General features: G+C 45.2%; 1 protein-coding gene across 1 annotated transcript in view; it reads left to right on the top strand.

The window, feature by feature from the left end:
- LOC128359022 (neuronal acetylcholine receptor subunit alpha-7) overlaps positions 1 to 18,120 on the top strand; it is a 41,501-nt gene that overhangs the window by 2,413 nt on the left and 20,968 nt on the right. The window contains 4 exon segments of the mRNA XM_053319435.1: positions 9,048 to 9,073; positions 9,076 to 9,112; positions 9,114 to 9,124; positions 16,719 to 16,886. Of these exon segments, the coding sequence (XP_053175410.1) occupies positions 9,048 to 9,073; positions 9,076 to 9,112; positions 9,114 to 9,124; positions 16,719 to 16,886 (242 nt within the window).

Below are 18,120 nucleotides of genomic sequence, written 5' to 3'. Positions count from 1 at the left end.
TTTTGTCTTTGTTTCTTTCTTACTTGCTTTTTTCATTTTCTTTCTTTCTTTCCTTTCTTTTTCCTTCATTCTTCCTTTCTTCCTTATTTCATAGTTTTTTTCTTTTTTCTTCATCTTCCTCCTCCTTCTTGTTCTTCCGTCCTCTTCTTCTTTCTTTCTTTCTTTGGGTTTAGTCCTCCATCACTTTACATTGTAAGTGCATTATGAGGGGATCTTCTAATGGTCAGTATGAACAGGAGGAATCATCACAGACAGATAAAACAGCTTTCAGAGTTAATTGAACCTCCTGACTGTTGTTTTAAGACTTGAAGCGTCCCTTTAAATGTAAAATATCTAAACACAGAAGAACACACTGATCAGTTTGTCGTCTGGAGGATTTAAGATGTTTTATTTCACGGTGAGACGACTCACTCTGTTTCTGTTTCTGTTTGAGGTTTTATTTTCATTCCTCGGTTCGGATTCAGTAAACAAGCTAATTCAGCTAATTCCCTTCCTGTTATCAGCGCTAGAGATAGGTGCTCTCCCTATCAGGATTAATACCTCACTGTTAACACACACATCAGAGCGGCTGGATGTGGGAGGCGACCAGCGTTTCAGCTCATTAACCGAGGAGCAGAGTCTGATCCTGGCAGAGGGAGCGAGCTGTCGGAGGAGGAGGGAATATTGACCTGGTTGCTTTTAATGAGAGGGACCCAATGAACAGCTCCGGAGCCTGACTTTGAGTTATTATTGGGCGCTGTATTGACTTTTACAGCAAAACTTACAATAGTTTTACTTCTGAGGTTTGTACTTTAAAACTCTTCTGGCTACTAAATCAAGTTTTTATATAATATGCTCCAGATTATAACCATGTATATGAAGATCTTAATGTTTCTAATCCTTTATTTAATCAGGTAAAAGTCTCATTCATAGTAAAATCTTGAGTAATCTGACAAGAAAGCAGCATGAACATTATTACAACAATAAATACAAACAGCATAAACAGAGAAAATAGAAGAGTCACAAACTACTAATGAGTGAATACAGTATCCAGTTAATATGCAATACAAGATTATGTATAAAATCCAGTTAAGATGCATGAACAGGTATGATTTTTATTAGTGCTATTTTATCGTTTCTTTTATATTTGACTTGAATTCCCTCCATATAGCAGTCAGCTGTGACAGTTTCAGGTCCTTCTGTACCTTTTTGCCTGATACTGTTTTAACTCTGGAGACCAACATGTACATAATATCATGAGAGAACAGACCATAATGATGTAAGATATTAAGAGAGATTTGTAAAATACATTAGAAATTCTGAGGACATACATAGAGTTTTTGCTGCGGTCTGAAGCTGTAACCTAGGTGACAGACGCTCTTCCATGCTCTCTGTCACGTACCTATCCTTCTGCTTATACCTGTCTGCTGCAGCAGGGCCGACAATGACAGAGGAGTTCATCTCGTGAATCGCCATGGCCGTATCTTGACAAGTTTCTGTTTCTAATATTTCTACTTATATGGGCATGAGGCGGGGCCATGGGCGGAGTGGGGAGGTTGCTATGGTTGCGAGGGCTGGATCTCGAGGACATTGGTCAATCAACCAGTCAATCAGGACGTAGCCACGCCCTAATGCATACCCTGCTTTATCGTCAAATATAAAATCAGGGAGGCCAAAATGTCCCAAATGAACATCATACTGCATTGAAGAAGGCTTTAAACTAGCGATTGAGACCATAAACACATTTTGAAAACGTTTACTGAGGTTAGAAATCAAGTGAGAAGTTGGTGAATTCTCCATTGACTTGTATAGAGACGGTCGCCCCCTGGTGGCCTTTTGATAGAATGCAGCTCTAAGTTACTTCCGCGTTAGTTAGCGGACCAGAACTCCCCGCCTGGTCTAAACGTGTAATGAAAAGTGAGAACGCAGCACCACTTTTGCATTTTCTGTTCAGATGGTTTCTATGTGAACCTTCGAGTGGGAAAATATCTAAAACATGCAGGCTTGGAGATCTTTAGAGACTAGCCTGTCATTATTAACAACTGAAGAATCCCCTACTCTACTCTGAGCAAAGAAAGAACAGATTTTCATACATTAGAGATTAAAAGTCAGAGGTTCTGCTGTAAAGTCTTCAGCTAACTTGAGACAGGAAGGATCAAGCTTGTCAGGACTTGTGGATTTACCAGGATCCAGCTTCTTTAAGGCTCTACAAACCTCTGTCACATCAAGAGACTCAACCCTGTTTTTCATCAAGACTTAAATAAAGAACCTGAAGAAACAAAAATGTTCATTAAAGTAATTATAGAGAAGAATAGCTGATTAATTAGTTAGAGTACATGAAGCTGCTGACAACTCACAACCAAAGATTTTATTTCTTTCTAAAACGTCTTTATCATCATCATTTAAGTTTCTAGTAGTTTTATATAAAGGTGGAACTCAGATGAAGCCTTTTTGACGAGGTAAGTAAAGTGATTTCAGAGCTGTCTAAAAATCAACCTGGATTTGGGTTTTTTTGGTCTGATCTCTTTCTTTTACCTAAGAAGGAGGGAAGGAGGGAGGAAGAAGGATGGAAAGAAGGAAGGAAGGAAGGAGAAAGGGAAAAGAGGAAGGAAGGTAAGAAGGACAGAGGAAAGAAGGAAGGTAATGGGGAGGAAAGAAGGAAGGAACGACGGAAGGAAGGAGGGAAGGAAAGAAGGAGCGAGGGAGGAAAGAGAGGAAGGAAGGAAGGGGGGAGGGAGAAAGGAAAAGAGGAATGGAGGAAAGACGAAGGAGGGAGGAAGGAAGGAAAGAAGGAAGGAGGGAGGGAGAAGAAAAGAGGAAAGAAGGTAAGAAGGACAGAGGAAAGAATGAAGGTAATGGGGAGGAAAGAAGGAAGGAAGGACAGAAGGAAGAGAGGAAGGAAGGAGGAAGGAAGGAAGGAAGGAAGGAAGGAGTGAGGCAGGGGTTTTCAGTGCTGTCTAGAAATCAACCTGGATTTGGGTTTTTTTGGTCTGATCTCTTTCTTTTACCTAAGAAGGACGGAAGGAGGGAGGAAGAAGGATAGAAAGAAGGAAGGAAGGAGGGAGGGAGAAAGGAAAAGAGAAAGGAAGGTAAGAAGGACAGAGGAAAGAAGGAAGGTAATGGGGAGGAAAGAAGGAAGGAACGACGGAAGGAAGGAGGGAAGGAAAGAAGGAGCGAGGGAGGAAGGAAGGACAGAAGGAAGGGAGGAAAGAGAGGAAGGAAGGAAGGAAGGAAAGAAGGAGGGAGGGAGAAAGGAAAAGAGGAAGGAAGGTAAGAAGGACAGAGGAAAGAAGGAAGGTAATGGGGAGGAAAGAAGGAAGGAAGGAGGGAAAGAAGGAGCGAGGGAGGGAGGAAGGAAGGACAGAAGGAAGGGAGGGAGGAAGGAAGGAAAGAAGGAGCGAGGGAGGGAGGAAGGAAGGACAGAAGGAAGGGAGGGAGGAAGGAAGGAAAGAAGGAAAGAGGGAGGGAGAAAGGAAAAGAGGAAGGAAGGAAAGAAGGAGGGAGGGAGGAAGGGAGGAAGAAGGAAGGAAAGAAGGAAGGAAGGAGGAAAGACAGGAAGGAAGGGAGGAAGAAGGAAGGAAGGAGGGAGAGAGAAAGGAAAAGAGGAAGGAAGGTAAGAAGGAAGGAAGGAAGGAAGGAGGGAAAGAAAGAAGGAGGGAGGGAGGGAGGGAGGAAGTAAGGACAGAAGGAAGGGAGGAAAGAGAGGAAGGAAGGAAAGAGAGAAGGGGGGATTTGGGTTTTTTGGTCTCTTTCTTTAAGCTCAGTGGGGAAAGCAGGGAGTGTTTTCATCCTGTTACTGAACATATGTAGAAGGGAACATGTTTATTTCTAATAGCAGTAAAAGCTTCATGAAAGTAGTTCTGAGTCAGTTCTACATCGTTAATGAGGGCGAGCTCGTTCCCGTAGCAACACAAACACTAATAACGAGGAAAAAAGTTGCTCATGGAAATAATTTAAAGGCTCATTTAACCCTCCTGGAGTCAAGGAAGGAAGGAAGGGAGGAAAGAAGGAAAGGTGAAAGGAAAGAAGGAAGAAAATGAGGGAAAGAAGGACAGAGGAAAGAAGGGAGGAAGGAAGGAAAGAAAGAGGAGAGATGAAGGAAGGACAGACGGAAGGAAGAGAGGAGGGAAGGAAGAAAGGAAGGAGGGAAGGAAGGAAAGGAGGAGGGAAGAATGGAGGAAGGTGGGAGGGAGGAAAGAAGGAAGGAAGGAAGGAGGGAGGGAAGGACGGAGGGAGGAAGGAAAGAAGGAAGGAAGGAAGAAAAGGAGAGATGGAAGGAAGGAGGGAGGGAAGGATGGAGGGAGGAAGGAAGGAAGAGAGGATGGAAAGGAGGAAGGGAGGGAGGGAGGAAGGAAGGATGAGAGGAAGGAAGGAAGGAAGAAAAGCATGGAAGGAAGGAGGGAGAGGGAGGAAGGAAGGAAGAAAAGCATGGAAGGAAGGAGGGAGAGAGGTAGGGAGGGAGGAAGGAGGGAAGAAAAGAAGAACAGACAGAAGAAGGGAGGAAGAGAGAGAGGAAGGAAGAGAGAGAGAGGAAGAAGGAAAGAAAGAGAGAAGGAGAGAGGGAGGAAAGACAGACAGAAGGAAGGGAGGGAGGGAGGGAGGAAGGACAGACAGGAGGAAGGAAAAGAGGAAGGTAGGAAGGAAAGAAAGAAGAAACAGTCAAAACAGACAGGGTCAAGTTGACAACAGGAAGGAACGGAGGAAGGAAGGGAAGGAGGAAGGAAGGAAGGAAGGAAGGTAGGAAGAAAGAAAATGAGGAAGGGAGGAAGGAAAGGGAAGAAAGGAAGGAAGGAAAGGAGGAAATAAAGAGAGAAGGAGAGAGGGAGGAAGGACAGACGGAAGGAAGGGAGGGAGGACGGAAGGAGGGAGAAAGGAAAAGAGGATGGAGGGAAGGAAGAAAAGGAGGGAGGAAGAAAGGTAGGAAAGAAAGAGAGAAGGAGAGAGGAATGAAGATGAAAGGAGGGAAGGAGAAAGGAAAAGAAGAAGGAGGGAAGAAAGGAGGGAAGGAAAGAAGGAACAGTCAACAGAGACCCGGGAGGACGACACGAAGGCTAAGAAACGATTTGTGTTTTTGATTTTAGGAGCTTGATAACACTCGATGGTTTTTGCTCATTATTTACAAAAATACAGATATCAGAATATTTATGAGGAGCATTTGTTAACGAGGATTTCTCTGATCATTAAAGGTTCAGACAAGTTCACTAATGAATTAGTTGAGTCAGATTAAATGAGACGGAGATAGATTTAAAACCAGACAAGAAGACAACAAAGTCTGAGCTCAAATCTCCAAAAAGGAGAATCTCATTAAAATCTAAGCTCGATAGATTCTTACTCAAAGATGATGAAGCTTGTGCACAACCCTCGACGCTGATAAAATGGACCTGCAATGTCTTAGTGATAAATATGTTTAGCATGGTTTCAGACGAAACAAGAGAATCAGTATCAGATTTTAACTAGATCCAATTTAGGATCACAAGAGGAACTCAAACAATTAAAATGTGGGCCAGGGTCAGCAGGGTGAACATTTCCTTCTGACAGAGAAAGGAAAAGAGGAAGGAAGGTAAGAAGGACAGAGGAAAGAAGGAAGGTAATGGGGAGGAAAGAAGGAAGGAAGGAAGGAGCAAAGGAAAGAAGGAGGGAGGAAGAAGGAAGGAAGGAGGGAGGGAGGGAGGGAGAAAGGAAAAGAGGAAGGAAGGTAAGAAGGAAGGAAAGAAGGAATGGAGGAAAGAGAGGAAGGAAGGAGGGAGGGAGAAAGGAAAAGAGGAAGGGAGGAAAGAAGGAGGGAGGAAGGGAGGGAGGAAGCAAGGACAGAAGGAAGGGAGGAAAGAGGAAGGAAGAAGGAAGGAAAGAAGGAGGGACGGAGGGAGAAAGGAAAAGAGGAAGGAAGGTAAGAAGGACAGAGGAAAGAAGGAAGGTAATGGGAAGGAAAGAAGGAAGGTAATGGGGAGGAAAGGAGGGAGGGAGGAAGGAAAGAGGAAGGAAGGAAGGAAGGAAGGAAGGGAGGAAAGAAGGAACAGTAAAAATAGACAGGTAGTACTTGAAGTAGAAGCAAGAGAACAATAAAACATGTTCTTTGGTTGATCAGTCCTAACCTCTGGACGACATGGGAGATAAAAAATAGGAATAAAAAAGTCGATAAAATAAAATAAAGTAAAACAGAATAAATATTTAGACTATTGTGTTCTCTGACCGGGAGAGCTCCTAAAAGATTTAAAACCTTTAAAACCTTTTCCAATGAATAAAAGATGAACTCATGCTGTTCTCTGCACCTTCCGTGATGGAAACATGCTGACCAGCGTGTGGTAGGTCCGTCCGTGCTTCACCTTCCTGCTGATTCTGGACGACCTGGATCGCTCCGTCAGGTCGGGTTGCGGCGGCTGTTCACCGATCACAGCTGGAATGATGTCACGCCACTTTGATGTGACTGAGTCAAGGAAGGAAGGGAGGAAGAAGGAAGGAAAGGAGTGAGGAAGGAAGGAAGGAAAGGAAAGAAGGAAGGGAGGAAAGATGGAAGGAAAGGAGGGAAGGAGGGAGGGAGAAAAGAAAAGAGGAAGGAAGGAAGGAAAGAAGGACAGAGGAAAGAAGGATGATAATGGGGAGGAAAGAAGGAAGGGAGGAAGAAGGAAGGAAAGGAGGGAGAGAGGGAGGGAGGGAGGAAGGAAGGAAGGAAGGAAGCTGGAACGCCACTTTGATGGGACTGATTTTATTATATTAAAAGAAAATTACTTTTTTATTTGCTTGGATAACCCTCCTGTTGTCCTCGAGTCAAGGAAGGTAGGGAGGAAGAAAGGAAGGAAGGAAAGGAAGGAAAGGGGGGAGAAAGGAAGGAAAGGAAAGAAGGAAGGAGGGAGAAAGGAAAAGAGGAAAGAAGGAAGATAATGGGGAGGAAGGAAGGAAGGAAAGGAGGGAGGAAGGAAAGGAGGGAGGAAGGAAAGGAGGGAGGAAGGGAGGAAGAAGGAAGGAAAGGAGGGAGGAAGAAGGAAGGTAATGAGGAGGAAAGAAGGAAGGAACCAAGGAAGGAAGGAAGGAAAGGAGGGAGGAAAAAGGAAGGAAAGGAGGGAGGAAGGATGGATGGAAGGGAGGAAGAAGGAAGGAAAGGAGGGAGGAAAGAAGGAAGGGAGGGAGGGAGGGAGGGAGAGAGTGAAGGAAAAAAGGAAGGAGGGAGGGAGGGGGAAAGGAAAATTGGAAGGAAGGAAAGAAGGACAGAGGAAAGAAGGAAGGTAATGAGGAGGAAAGAAGGAGGGAGGGAGGGAGGAAGGACGGACAAAAGGAAGGAAGAAAGGGGGATGGAGGAAAGGAAGAAGGAAGGAAAGGAGGGAGGAAAGAAGGAAGGGGGGAAAGAAGAAGGAAAGAGAGGAAGGAAGGAAAGAGAGAAGGAGGGAGGAAGGAAGGACAGATGGAAGGGAGGAAAGAAGGAACAGTAAAAACAAACAGGGTCAATTTGACCCGGGAGGACGACAGGAAGCTTAATCATCTGGCTGGTTCTGACTTGAAATCATTTCTCCACACTGAACTTCCTGTCTTCTAGTTTACTTGAGACGTCGTCAGACTCAAAAGTACCAAAGAGTTTGGATCAGATTATTAAAGCTGGATTTCATCAGTATTCTCTCTCTGCCACATTTCCAACAGCATGTTTCTTTTGCTCTTATTGACCGAACTGTATCCACACGAGGGGCATGAAAGGTGATGAAAGGAAGAAAGGTTTCTGATTGACCGGCGTGATTCTCTCTGAAGGTTTCCGTTATGTTGCATGAGATGGGCAAAAAAAAAAAAAAAAACCTGAACACCTGCACAACAAAACATAAAGTGAATGTTCAAAACTCTTGAACGTGCTGTGGATGGAAAAGGAAAGAGGTGTAATCAATTTTTAACCCTCCTGTTGTCCTCAAGTCAAGGAAGGAAGGAGGAAGAAGGAAGGAAGGAAAGGAGGGAGGGAGGGAGGAAGGGGAGAAGGAAGGAAACGAGGAGGAAGGAAGGACAGAAGGAAGGAGGGGAAGGGAGGGAGGGAGGGGAGGAAGAAGGAAGAGAAGGAGGGAGGAAGGAAGGAGGGAAGGAAAGGAAAGAAGGAAGGAAGGAATGGACGGAAGGGAGAGAGGAAAGAAGGAAGGAAAGGAGGGAGAGAGGAAGGATAGGAAGGAAGGAAGGAAGGAAAGGAAAGGAGGAATCAGGAAGGGAGGGAGGGAGGAAGGAGGGAAGGAAAGAGGGAGGGAGGGGAGGAAGGAAGGAGGGAAGGAGGGAGGGAGGGAGGAAGGAAGGACAGAAGGAAGGAAAGGAAGGGAGGGAGGAAGGAAGGGAGGAAAAAGGAAGGAAAAGAGAGAGGAAGGAGAGAGGGAGGATGGAGGGAGGGAGGGAGGAAGGACAGATGGAAGGAGGGAAGGAAAAGGATGGGAGGAAGAAGGACAGGAGGAAAGGGAGGAAGGAAGGAAGGAAGGACAGATGGAAGGAGGCAAGGAAAGGATGGGAGGAAGAAGGACAGGAGGAAGGGAGGAAGGAAGGACAGAAGGAAGGGAGGAAGAAGGAAGAAAGATTTCTTCTAAGGGCTGTTTGAGGGTGAAGACTCAGTTTGAGGTTAGAATTAGAAGTGAAGATTAGGGCAGAGTAAATTTTGTCAGCGAGGGTCCTCACAAGGACAGAAGAACAAACGTGTGTGTGTGCGTAGTGTGCGTGTGTGTGTGTGTGTGTGTGTTCAGCTGTAGTCTTGATTAAATTATGATTTAGTTACTCTTTGAGCTTATGTGCTTCTAATGGACACTAACTGTTAATCTTTCTCCCTCTCTCTCTCCCTCTCTCTCTCTCTCTCTCCCTCTCCTCTCTCTCTCCTCTCCCTCTCTCTCTCTCTCTCTCTCTCTCTCTCTCTCTCTCTCTCTCTCTCTCTCTCTCTCTCTGTGTGTCTCTCTCTCTCGCTCTCCCTCTCTCTCTCTGTGTCTCTCTCTCTCTCTGTCTCTCTCTCCCTCTTTCTCTACCTCTCTTTCTCTTTCTCTCTCTCTCTCTCTCTCTCTCTCTCTCTCTCTCTCTCTCCTCTCTCTCTCTCTCTCTCTCTCCTCTCTCTCTCCTCTCTCTCTCCACAGTGCTGATGAAAGGTTCGATGCTTCCTTCACACAAACATCCTGGTCAACTCTACCGGCTACTGCCAGTCTCCCACCAGGTAACACTCACAGCCACGATATATTGGCTCAGAAATATTATTGTCATGTAAAGATCATTTTCTACCACTGATATAATGAAAATGTAATAGCCTTATAATTAAAGGGGCGGGCAGGGGCATGATTGGAGAGTCGGCGCTACTCTACTTCCCACCACTAGATATAAATACTCCCTACCGTTCTGTCTTCTCACTCAAAAGTTTGAAATAAAGCCCCTTAAAAAACTTCCCAAATGTCTTATATACCTGTTATGTCAGGTATACCTGGTATGTCAAATACCATCTGATTCTACAGCAGTGGTGTCAAACATGTGGCCCGTGGGCCAGAACCGGTCCGCCGAGGGGTTAACCCCGGCCCACTTCCTGTCTTCTTTTCCTTCCTTTTCATTCTTTGTTACTTAATTCCTTCCTTCCTTCCATCTATTCTTTCTGTCTTCTTTTCCTTCCTTCCTTCCTTCCTTCCTTCCTTCCTTCCATTTGTCCTTCTCTTTCTTTCTTCCTTTCTTCTTTCCATCCTTAATCCTTCCTTGCTCCTTTTCTTTCTTTGTCCCTTCCTTCCTTCCTTCCTTCCACCTGTCCTGTCATCCTTCCATCTTCTCTTCCTTCTCCTCCTTCTTTTCCTTCCTTCCTTCCTTCCTTCCTTTCATCTTCCCTTCCTTCCTCACTTCTGAATGAAGGAACGAAGGGAGGGAGGAAGGGGGGAGTCACTCCCTCCCTCCCTCCCTTCGTTCCTTCATTCCTTCCATCTTTTTAATGATCCGGCCCACATCAGATCAAATTGTACTGTATGTGGCCCTTGAATGAAAACGAGTTTGACACCTCTGTTCTACAGCCTGGACAGAGGTAGTTACTCCGGTGGTTGAACATAACATTTACACCTGCAGCCTTTTCACCCTGCTGCCATCTGACAAGACAAACAGAAGCAGCAGCTTCTGTGAGACTCCTCCTCTCATCCTCTGCACTCCAATACTCCGAATCATATTACTTATTATTTATTAATCCATTTATATAACGTGTGTTTTGGTGAATGTAATAAAGAAGACTACAAATTGCATTTCATTTTAAAACATTGTGTTGTAAATAGGGCTGTCAAACGATTATTTTTTTAATCGAGATTAATCGCAGAATTTCCAGTTAATTGCGATTAATCACGTTTTGAATTGTATGTTTAAAATCCTGTTATTTTCCATTTCAAGGCAGTTTTAAGCCCATAATGTAAAGCATTTCTTACCAGAGTGTCTTAACTGGGAATCAATCACGGCTCTGCTGCGACTCCCACACTCCAAAATGGTCCTTTGGTGGAGCTGAGGCTCGCTTGGCTGCACCTGGGTGTTTAGCGTGGAGGTGCTAACTCAAACTCCACGTACTCCGGTGGTAGTTAAACTCCGTTTGACACGGGTTGCATTTTACTTTTGACTTGTCAACTGAAGCGTCTGGAAGTGTTTTAAAGTTAAACAAGCCGTTCAAAAGTCCAGTAGCTCTCTTACTTTCCATCAGCGCGGTAGGTTTACTGCAGGAGGCCACTTCAAAGCATAGCGCTACAGCTAGAGGAGCCGTCTACGGGTGAGTAAAAGGGACAAAAAGGCTTGCAACATTAAAATGAGATTAAAAAACATTAACGCGTTATGGATTGCATTAATCAGCCCTAATTATTATTTATGAATCCATTTATATAACTTGTGTTTTGGTGAATTGCATTTCATTATAAAACATTGTGTTGTAAAAAAATAATAATAAACAGATGCAGACGAATTCATTGGTGTCAGAATAAAGAGCATACACTTCCCCAGTAAGAAGGTTTTAGGTGACCGGCTCCATTAAACCCTCAGAGACATGTAGTTTTATGGAGGTCTGAGGGAGGAGGTGCGGTGCGGTGGTCATTACGAGGTCAGAGGGTCAACAGGAGGAGGTCAGGAGGAGTTATGGTCCTGGAAGACGAGCTGAGACTTTAAAACAGGCTGCTGGAGGAAATGAGACTGTTTAACACCAAGAGAGGAAGTGTTTTTAATTCATTTATTTGATATTTTATTTGGATTTTTGGGTAAGAGTCAGAACTTTTTGAGGAAAGTTGACAGTATTTCGGAAAGTAGGGACGTTTTGCAAAAAATGAGGCCAATTATTGAAGAGGATATTTCAAGATTGGCGATTAATATTTACACATTAATCTGCAGACTGAACAGTAATAATATAGAACAAAGGTGTCAAACTCAAGGGCCACATACACACAAATTTGATCTCATGTGGGCCAGATCATTAAAAAGATGGAGGGAGGGAAGGAAGAAAGGAAGGAAATAAGAAGGGAAGGAAGGAAAGACAGACAGACAGACAAAAGGAAAGAGGGAAGAAAGGTAGGAAAGAGAGACAGTGAAGGACAGACAGACAGAAGGAAGAAAGGAAGGAAGGACAGATGGAAGGAAGCACAGAAGGAAGGACACATGGAAGGAAGGAAGGAAGGGAGAAAGGAAGGAAGGACAGATGGAAAGAAGGACAGAAGGAAGGAACAAAGGAAGGAAGGACAGATGGAAGGAAGCACAGAAGGAAGGACTGATGGAAGGAAGGACAGAAGGAAGAATGGAGGGAAGGACAGATGGAAGGAAGGACGAAAGGAAGGAAGGACAGATGGATGGAAGGACAGAAGGAAGAATGGAAGGAAGAACAGATGGAAGGAAGGACAGAAGGAAGGAAGGACAGAAGGAAGAAAGGAAGGAAGGACAGATGGAAGGAAGGAAGGAAGGAACGAAGAAAGGAATTAAGGAAGGTAGGATGGACAGATGGAAGAAAGGAAAAGAGGACTGGATGGCAAGAGGGCCAGATTGTACCCCTCGGCGGGCCCTATCTGGCCCACGGGCCGCATGTTTGACACCCCTGATATAGAAGGACAAGGTAAACCCATCAGCTGATCAGAAATCAATAACCAATAAAAGTCGTAACAGCTCTATTACCACTGACAGCTGACATTGATCAGTGTGAGTTGGGGGTGGGGTGGGGGGGGGGGTTAGGAAGGCAATAAGAAGGGAAGGAAGGATAGACAGGCAAAAGGAAAGAGGGAAGAAAGGTAGGAAAGAGAGACAGTGAAGGACGGACTGACAGAAGGAAGGAAGGAAGGAAGGACAGAAGGAAGAATGGAAGGAAGGACAGAAGGAAGAATGGAGGGAAGGACAGATGGAAGGAAGGACAGATGGAAGGAAGGACAGAAGGAAGAAAGTAAGGAAAAACAGATGGAAGGAAGGACAGATGGATAGAAGGACAGAAGGAAGGAAGGAAGGACAGAAGGAAGAAAGGAAGGAAGGACAGAAGGAAGAAAGGAGGGAAGGACAGGTGGAAGGAAGAACAGAAGGAAGAAAGGAGGGAAGGACAGATGGAAGAAAGCACAGAAGGAAGAAAGGAAGGAACGACAGATTGATAGAAGGACAGAAGGAAGAATGGAAGGAAGGACAGGTGGAAGAAAGCACAGAAGGAAGAAAGGAAGGAAGGACAGAAGGAAGAAAGGAAGGAAGGGGGGTTGTGGGGTTGGATCTCTGTCGTCACCGCTGAAGTGTCCCGGAGCAGCAGCAGCGGCACACTGAGGCTGAACTGATAGAAAGTTGAAACTTTATTGATCGCTGTGCTGTGACACTGATTCACTGAAGCAGGAAACTCTGAGATTTAAGATGGAAGGACAGCTCGAAGGCTACTGGAAGGAAATGAAAAACAGTAAATAAGAATCGTGGTTTTAGTTTTCTCAGAATGAGCCTTTATATCTACAAAGGAAGCAGATCTTCTTCTACAGAGTCTTAACCGTAGACTGTATAAAAGAAATGGACGTAACATCCGTGACGTCACCCATCGGTTTGTGGACTGCTGCTCTGAAGCCAATAGTTTCTAATCTAGGCAGCGCCATCTTGAAAATTTCAGGTGCATGCTGGGAAAAATAAAAACACGGATTCTACTTATATGGGCATGAGGCGGGGCCATGAGGCGGAGCGGGGAGGTTGCTATGGTTACAAGGACTGGATCTCGAGGACATTGGTCAATCAACTTGTCAATCAGGACGTAGCCCCGCCCCTAATGCATACCCTGCTTTATCGTCACATATAAAATCAGGGAGGCCAAAATTTCACATTGAAATTCCTTCCTCCCTCCTTTCCTTCCTTCTTTCCTGCCTTCCATCCTTCCTTCCTTCTTCCATCCTTTCCTTCCTTCTTCCTCCCTTCCATCCTTCTTCCATCCTTTCCTTCTTTCTTCCTCCCTCCCTTCCATCCTTCCTCCCTCTTTCTCTCTTTCTTTCCTTCCTCTCTCTTTCCTCCCTTTCTTCTTTCCTCCCTCCCTTCCTTCCTTCCATCTGTCCTTCCTCCCTCCCTCCTTCCCTTCCTTCTTCCTCCCTTTCATCCTTCCGTCCTCCCTCCTTTCCTTCCTTCTTCCTCCCTTCCATCCTTCCTCTCTCTCTCCTTTCCTTCCTTCTTCCTGCCTTCCATCCTTCCTTCCTTCCTCCCTCTTTTCCTTCCTTCTTCCTCCTTTTCTTCTTTCCTCCCTCCCTTCCTTCCTTCTTCCTCCCTTCCCGCTTCCTTCTTTCCTCCCTCCCTCCTACCTTCCTTCCTTCTTTCTTCCTCTCTCCCTCCTTTCCTTCCTCCCTCCCTTCCTTCCTTCCTTGACTCGAAGACAACAGGATCAAATTTTGACATGATGTATATTTGTAATGTAAATATTCTTCACTTCCTACATCTCATCAAACTATAATCTCCATTTTTCCTCCTACTTCATACTAAAATCTCAGTTACCGTCATCTTTAATATTTCATTTCTACCCAAAGTTGACGATACTGTGCTGTATCCTGACGCTCTCTGTATCCTGACGCTCTCTGTATCCTGACGCTTTCTGTATCCTGACGCTCTCTGTATCCTGACGCTCTCTGACGCTCTCTGTATCCTGACGCTCTCTGTATCCTGACGCTCTCTGTATCCTGACGCTTTCTGTATCCTGACGCTTTCTGTATCCTGACGCTCTCTGTATCCTGACGCTCTCTGTATCCTGACGCTCTCTGTATCCTGACGCTCTCTGCAGCAGAAGTGTCCTGGTTTCTCCTCGGGGGATCATTAAACTTTCATCTGTTCTTTGGGAGGAAGCAGGTTTGGGAACAGATTGGATTTCCCAGCAGATCCACACAAAGTTAATGGAAACCTAAAACTCAGTCCTCCAGAGCAGAATGATGCTTTCCCCTAGAGGAGACCAAACAAACTCCCTTCCTTCCTTCCTTCCTTCCTCCCTCCTTTCCTTCCTCCAAAGCAGAATGATGCTTTCCCCTAGAGGAGACCAAACACGTTTTCTTGTTTATCTGTCGAGAAAAAAATCATCATTTAAAATTTGTTATGTACTTTTCAAAATAGACTTTGTCCCATGGTGTGTGGAACGTCTGTTGGGAGACAGTCTCTTCTTCTTTCCTTCCTCCTTCCCTCCCTCCCTCCCTCTTTTCCTTCCTCCCTTCCTTCCTCCCTCCTTTCCTTCTTTCTTCCGCCCTTCCTTCCTCCCTCCTTTCCTTCTTTCTTCTGCCCTTCCATCCTTCCTTCCTCCTTCCCTCCCTCCCTCCCTCCCTCTTTTCCTTCCTCCCTTCCTTCTTCCGCCCTTCCATCCTTCCTTCCTTCCTCCTTTCCTTCCTTCTTCCTCCCTTCCATCCTTCCTCCTTTCCATCCTTCTCTTCTTCTTTCCTTCCTCCTCCTCTCCCTCCCTCCCTCCTTTCCTTCCTCCCTCATTTCCTTCCTTCTTCCTCCCTTCCATCCTTCCTCCCTCCCTTGCTTCCTTCCATCTGTCCTTCCTCCCTCCCTCCCTCCCTTCCTCCCTCCTCTAGGGGAAAGCAGAATGATGCTTTCCCCTAGAGGAGACCAAACACCTTCTCTTGTTTATCTGTCGAGAAAAAAAAATCATCATTTAAAATTTGTTATTTACTTTTCAAAATAGAGTTTGTCCCATGGTGTGTGGAAAGTCTGTTGGGAGACAGTCTCTTCTTCTTTCCTTCCTCCTTCCCTCCCTCCCTCCCTCCCTCCTTTCCTTCCTTCTTCCTCCCTTCCTTCCTCCCTCCTTTCCTTCTTTCTTCTGCCCTTCCATCCTTCCTTCCCTCCCTCCCTCTTTTCCTTCCTCCCTTCCTCCCTTCCATCCTCCCTCCTTTCCTTTCTTCTTCCGCCCATCCATCCTTCCTTCCGCCGTCCTTTCCTTCCTTCTTCCGCCCTTCCATCCTTCCTCCCTTCCATCCTTCTCTTCTTCATTCCTTCCTCCTTCTCTCCCTCCCTCCCTCCCTCCCTCCCTCCTTTCCTTCTTCCTCCCTTCCAAGGAGGAAAGAAGGAAGGATAGAGGGAGGGAGAAAGGAAAAGAGGAAGGAAGGAAAGAAGGACAGGAAAGAAGGAAGGTAATGGGGAGGAAAGAAGGAAGGAAAGGAGGAAGGAAGGAAAGAACGACCTCCTTCCTCTCTCCCTTCCTTCCTTCCTTCCGTCTGTCCTTCCTCCCTCCCTCCCTCCTTTCCTTCCTTCTTTCCTCCCTCCTCTAGGGGAAAGCATCATTCTGCTTTCCCCTAGAGGAGACCAAACACGTTCTCTTGTTTATCTGTTGAGAGAAAAAAAAAGTCATAATTTAAAATTTGTTATGTACTTTTCAAAATAGAGTTTGTCCCATGGTGTGTGGAAAGTCTGTTGGGAGACAGTTTGTTCTCCGTCTGCACAAATCCATTTCTTTTCTCTTCTTCTTTCTGAATTCTGTGTTTGGAGTCTTTTGGTTTCTGACGACCAAATCATCTTTTTTCTCTGTTGCTGTTTAATTGATTTTCTCTCAAGTTTTCATGAACTGCTACGAGCTATTTCTATTTATTATGTCTACCTTGCGTGAACCTATTTACTTTTTCAAGTTATCATTTTTTTTGTATTTTTTAGATTTGATATCGATGTGAGAGTGAGAGAAAATGCGTGACCTTGTTTTGATCCTCTTGTGTATGTTTTCCCCTCAGTACTTTAATCTTTATCTTTTCATTTCTTAACCTTCCTGTCGTCCTCCCGGGTCAAATTGACCCCGTCTGTTTTGGCTGTTCCTTCCTTCCTTCCTTCTTCCCTCTTTCTTTCCTCCCCATTACCTTCCTTCCTTCCTCTTGTCCTTTCCCCCTCCCTCCTACCTTCCTTCTTTCCTTCCTTCTTCTTTCCTCTTTTCCTTTCTCCCTCCCTCCTACCTTCCTTCTTTCCTTCCTTCTTCTTTCCTCTTTTCCTTTCTCCCTCCCTCCTACCTTCCTTCTTTCCTTTCCTCCCTTACTTCGTCCCTCATTTCCTCCCTTCCTTCCTTCCTTCCTTCCTTCCGCCCTTCTTCTCTTTCTTTCTTCCCCATTACCTTCCTTCTTTCCTCTTTTCCTTTCTCCCTCCCTCCTCCCTACCTTCCTTCTTTCCTTTCCTTTCCTCCCTTCCTTTCTCCCTCATTTCCTTCCTTCCTTCCTTCCTTCCTTCCTCCCTCCTTTCCTTTCTTCTTCCTCCCTTCCTTCCTTCCTCCCTTCCTTCCTTGACTTGAGGACAACAGGAGGGTTAATCTCCTCCACACAGTTTGCATTCATAATCTCAAACTGTCATTAATTGAATCTTTATTGTAATTTCAGGGATTTTTAAGAGCACCTGCTACATCGACGTCCGCTGGTTTCCGTTCGACGTGCAGCGCTGCGACCTGAAGTTCGGCTCGTGGACGTACGGCGGCTGGTCTCTGGACCTGCAGATGATCGAGGCTGATATCACTGGATACATCGCCAACGGAGAGTGGGACCTCGTAGGTAAGAAGACATCAATAATCTCTTAAAGCAGAGGGGTCAAACTCATTTTCATTCAAGGGCCACAAACAGCCCAATTTGATCTAATGTGCCCCCGAAGGAAGGAAGGAAGGAAGGAAGGAAGGAAGAAAGAAAGGAAGAAAGGAAGGAAAGACTAAAAGTAAGGAAAGGTTGGAAAAGAAGACAGGAAGGAAAGATGAAAGGAAGGAAGGAGTGAAGGAAGGAAAGATGGAAGGATGGGTGGAAGGAAGGAAAAGAAGACAGGAAGGAAAGACGGAAGGAAGGAAGGAAGGAAGGTAGGTAGGTAGATAGGTAGGTAGGTAGGAAGGAAGGAAGGGAGGAAGGGAGGAAGGACAAATGGAAGGAAGGTGGGAAGGAAAGAAAAGAAGACAGGAAGGGAGAAAGGAAGGAAGGAAGGAAGGAAGGAAGGAAGGAAGGAAGGGTGGGTAGAAGGAAGGAAGCCAAAAAAATGGCTTCCTTCCTCCAACATGTACGGATGGATTAGAGAAGTTGACATTTGGAGTAAAGAAGGAGAAAAAGAAGTGAAATCCTGCTGCTATAGTTAGTTTATGTAGCCTCTGGAGCCGGAGTAAGCTTCCTGAGATGGGAGGGGTTGGGAGGGGGGGGGGGGGGGGGGTTGGTTTCTTATATTCTCTTCCTTTAACTCTCTGATTGTGTTACGTGGAGTGGAGCAGGTGGACCTAAATGCAGGAGACAGCAGGCTGAGGAATAGCTTCTTTATTTTAGGCTCGTGCAGGCAAAAACAAAAGCTGGCAGATCAGAGCCAAACAGAAACAGAAACAGAAACAGAAACAGAAACAGAAACAGAACAAAGGATCCAACAAAAAACCCTGGGGCAGGCTGCGAGCTGATTGGCTGGAGGAAAGAAAGAAAAAACCCAACAGGGAGCAGGGCAGGTGTGGAGCACAGGAACACAGAAAGGGAATCAGAGCAAACAGAAATCCAAAAAAAAAAAAAAAAAAAAACAACACAGAGAAAACAGAGTGTAACCATGCAGAAAACACCACAGACCTCACATGCACACGACTTCAATAAGTGCACGTGTCACAAAGAGCAACCACAGCAACATGAACTGTCAAGCAGCATGAAGCAACATACATCAGAGTAAAAGAGACTGCAGCTCTGAATAACATAACTAATATTTCAGCTGGTTATTTTTTATTTTTTATTTTTTATATATATTTGTCTTTTTTTACTTCAGTCTCTCTTTCACACT

The sequence above is a fragment of the Scomber japonicus genome, chromosome 5 (genome assembly GCF_027409825.1).
Source record: "Scomber japonicus isolate fScoJap1 chromosome 5, fScoJap1.pri, whole genome shotgun sequence".
NCBI classification, from domain to species: Eukaryota; Metazoa; Chordata; class Actinopteri; order Scombriformes; family Scombridae; genus Scomber; species Scomber japonicus.
The sequence above is the reverse complement of the archived record's forward strand: the minus strand, read 5'-3'. Positions and strand labels throughout refer to the sequence as shown.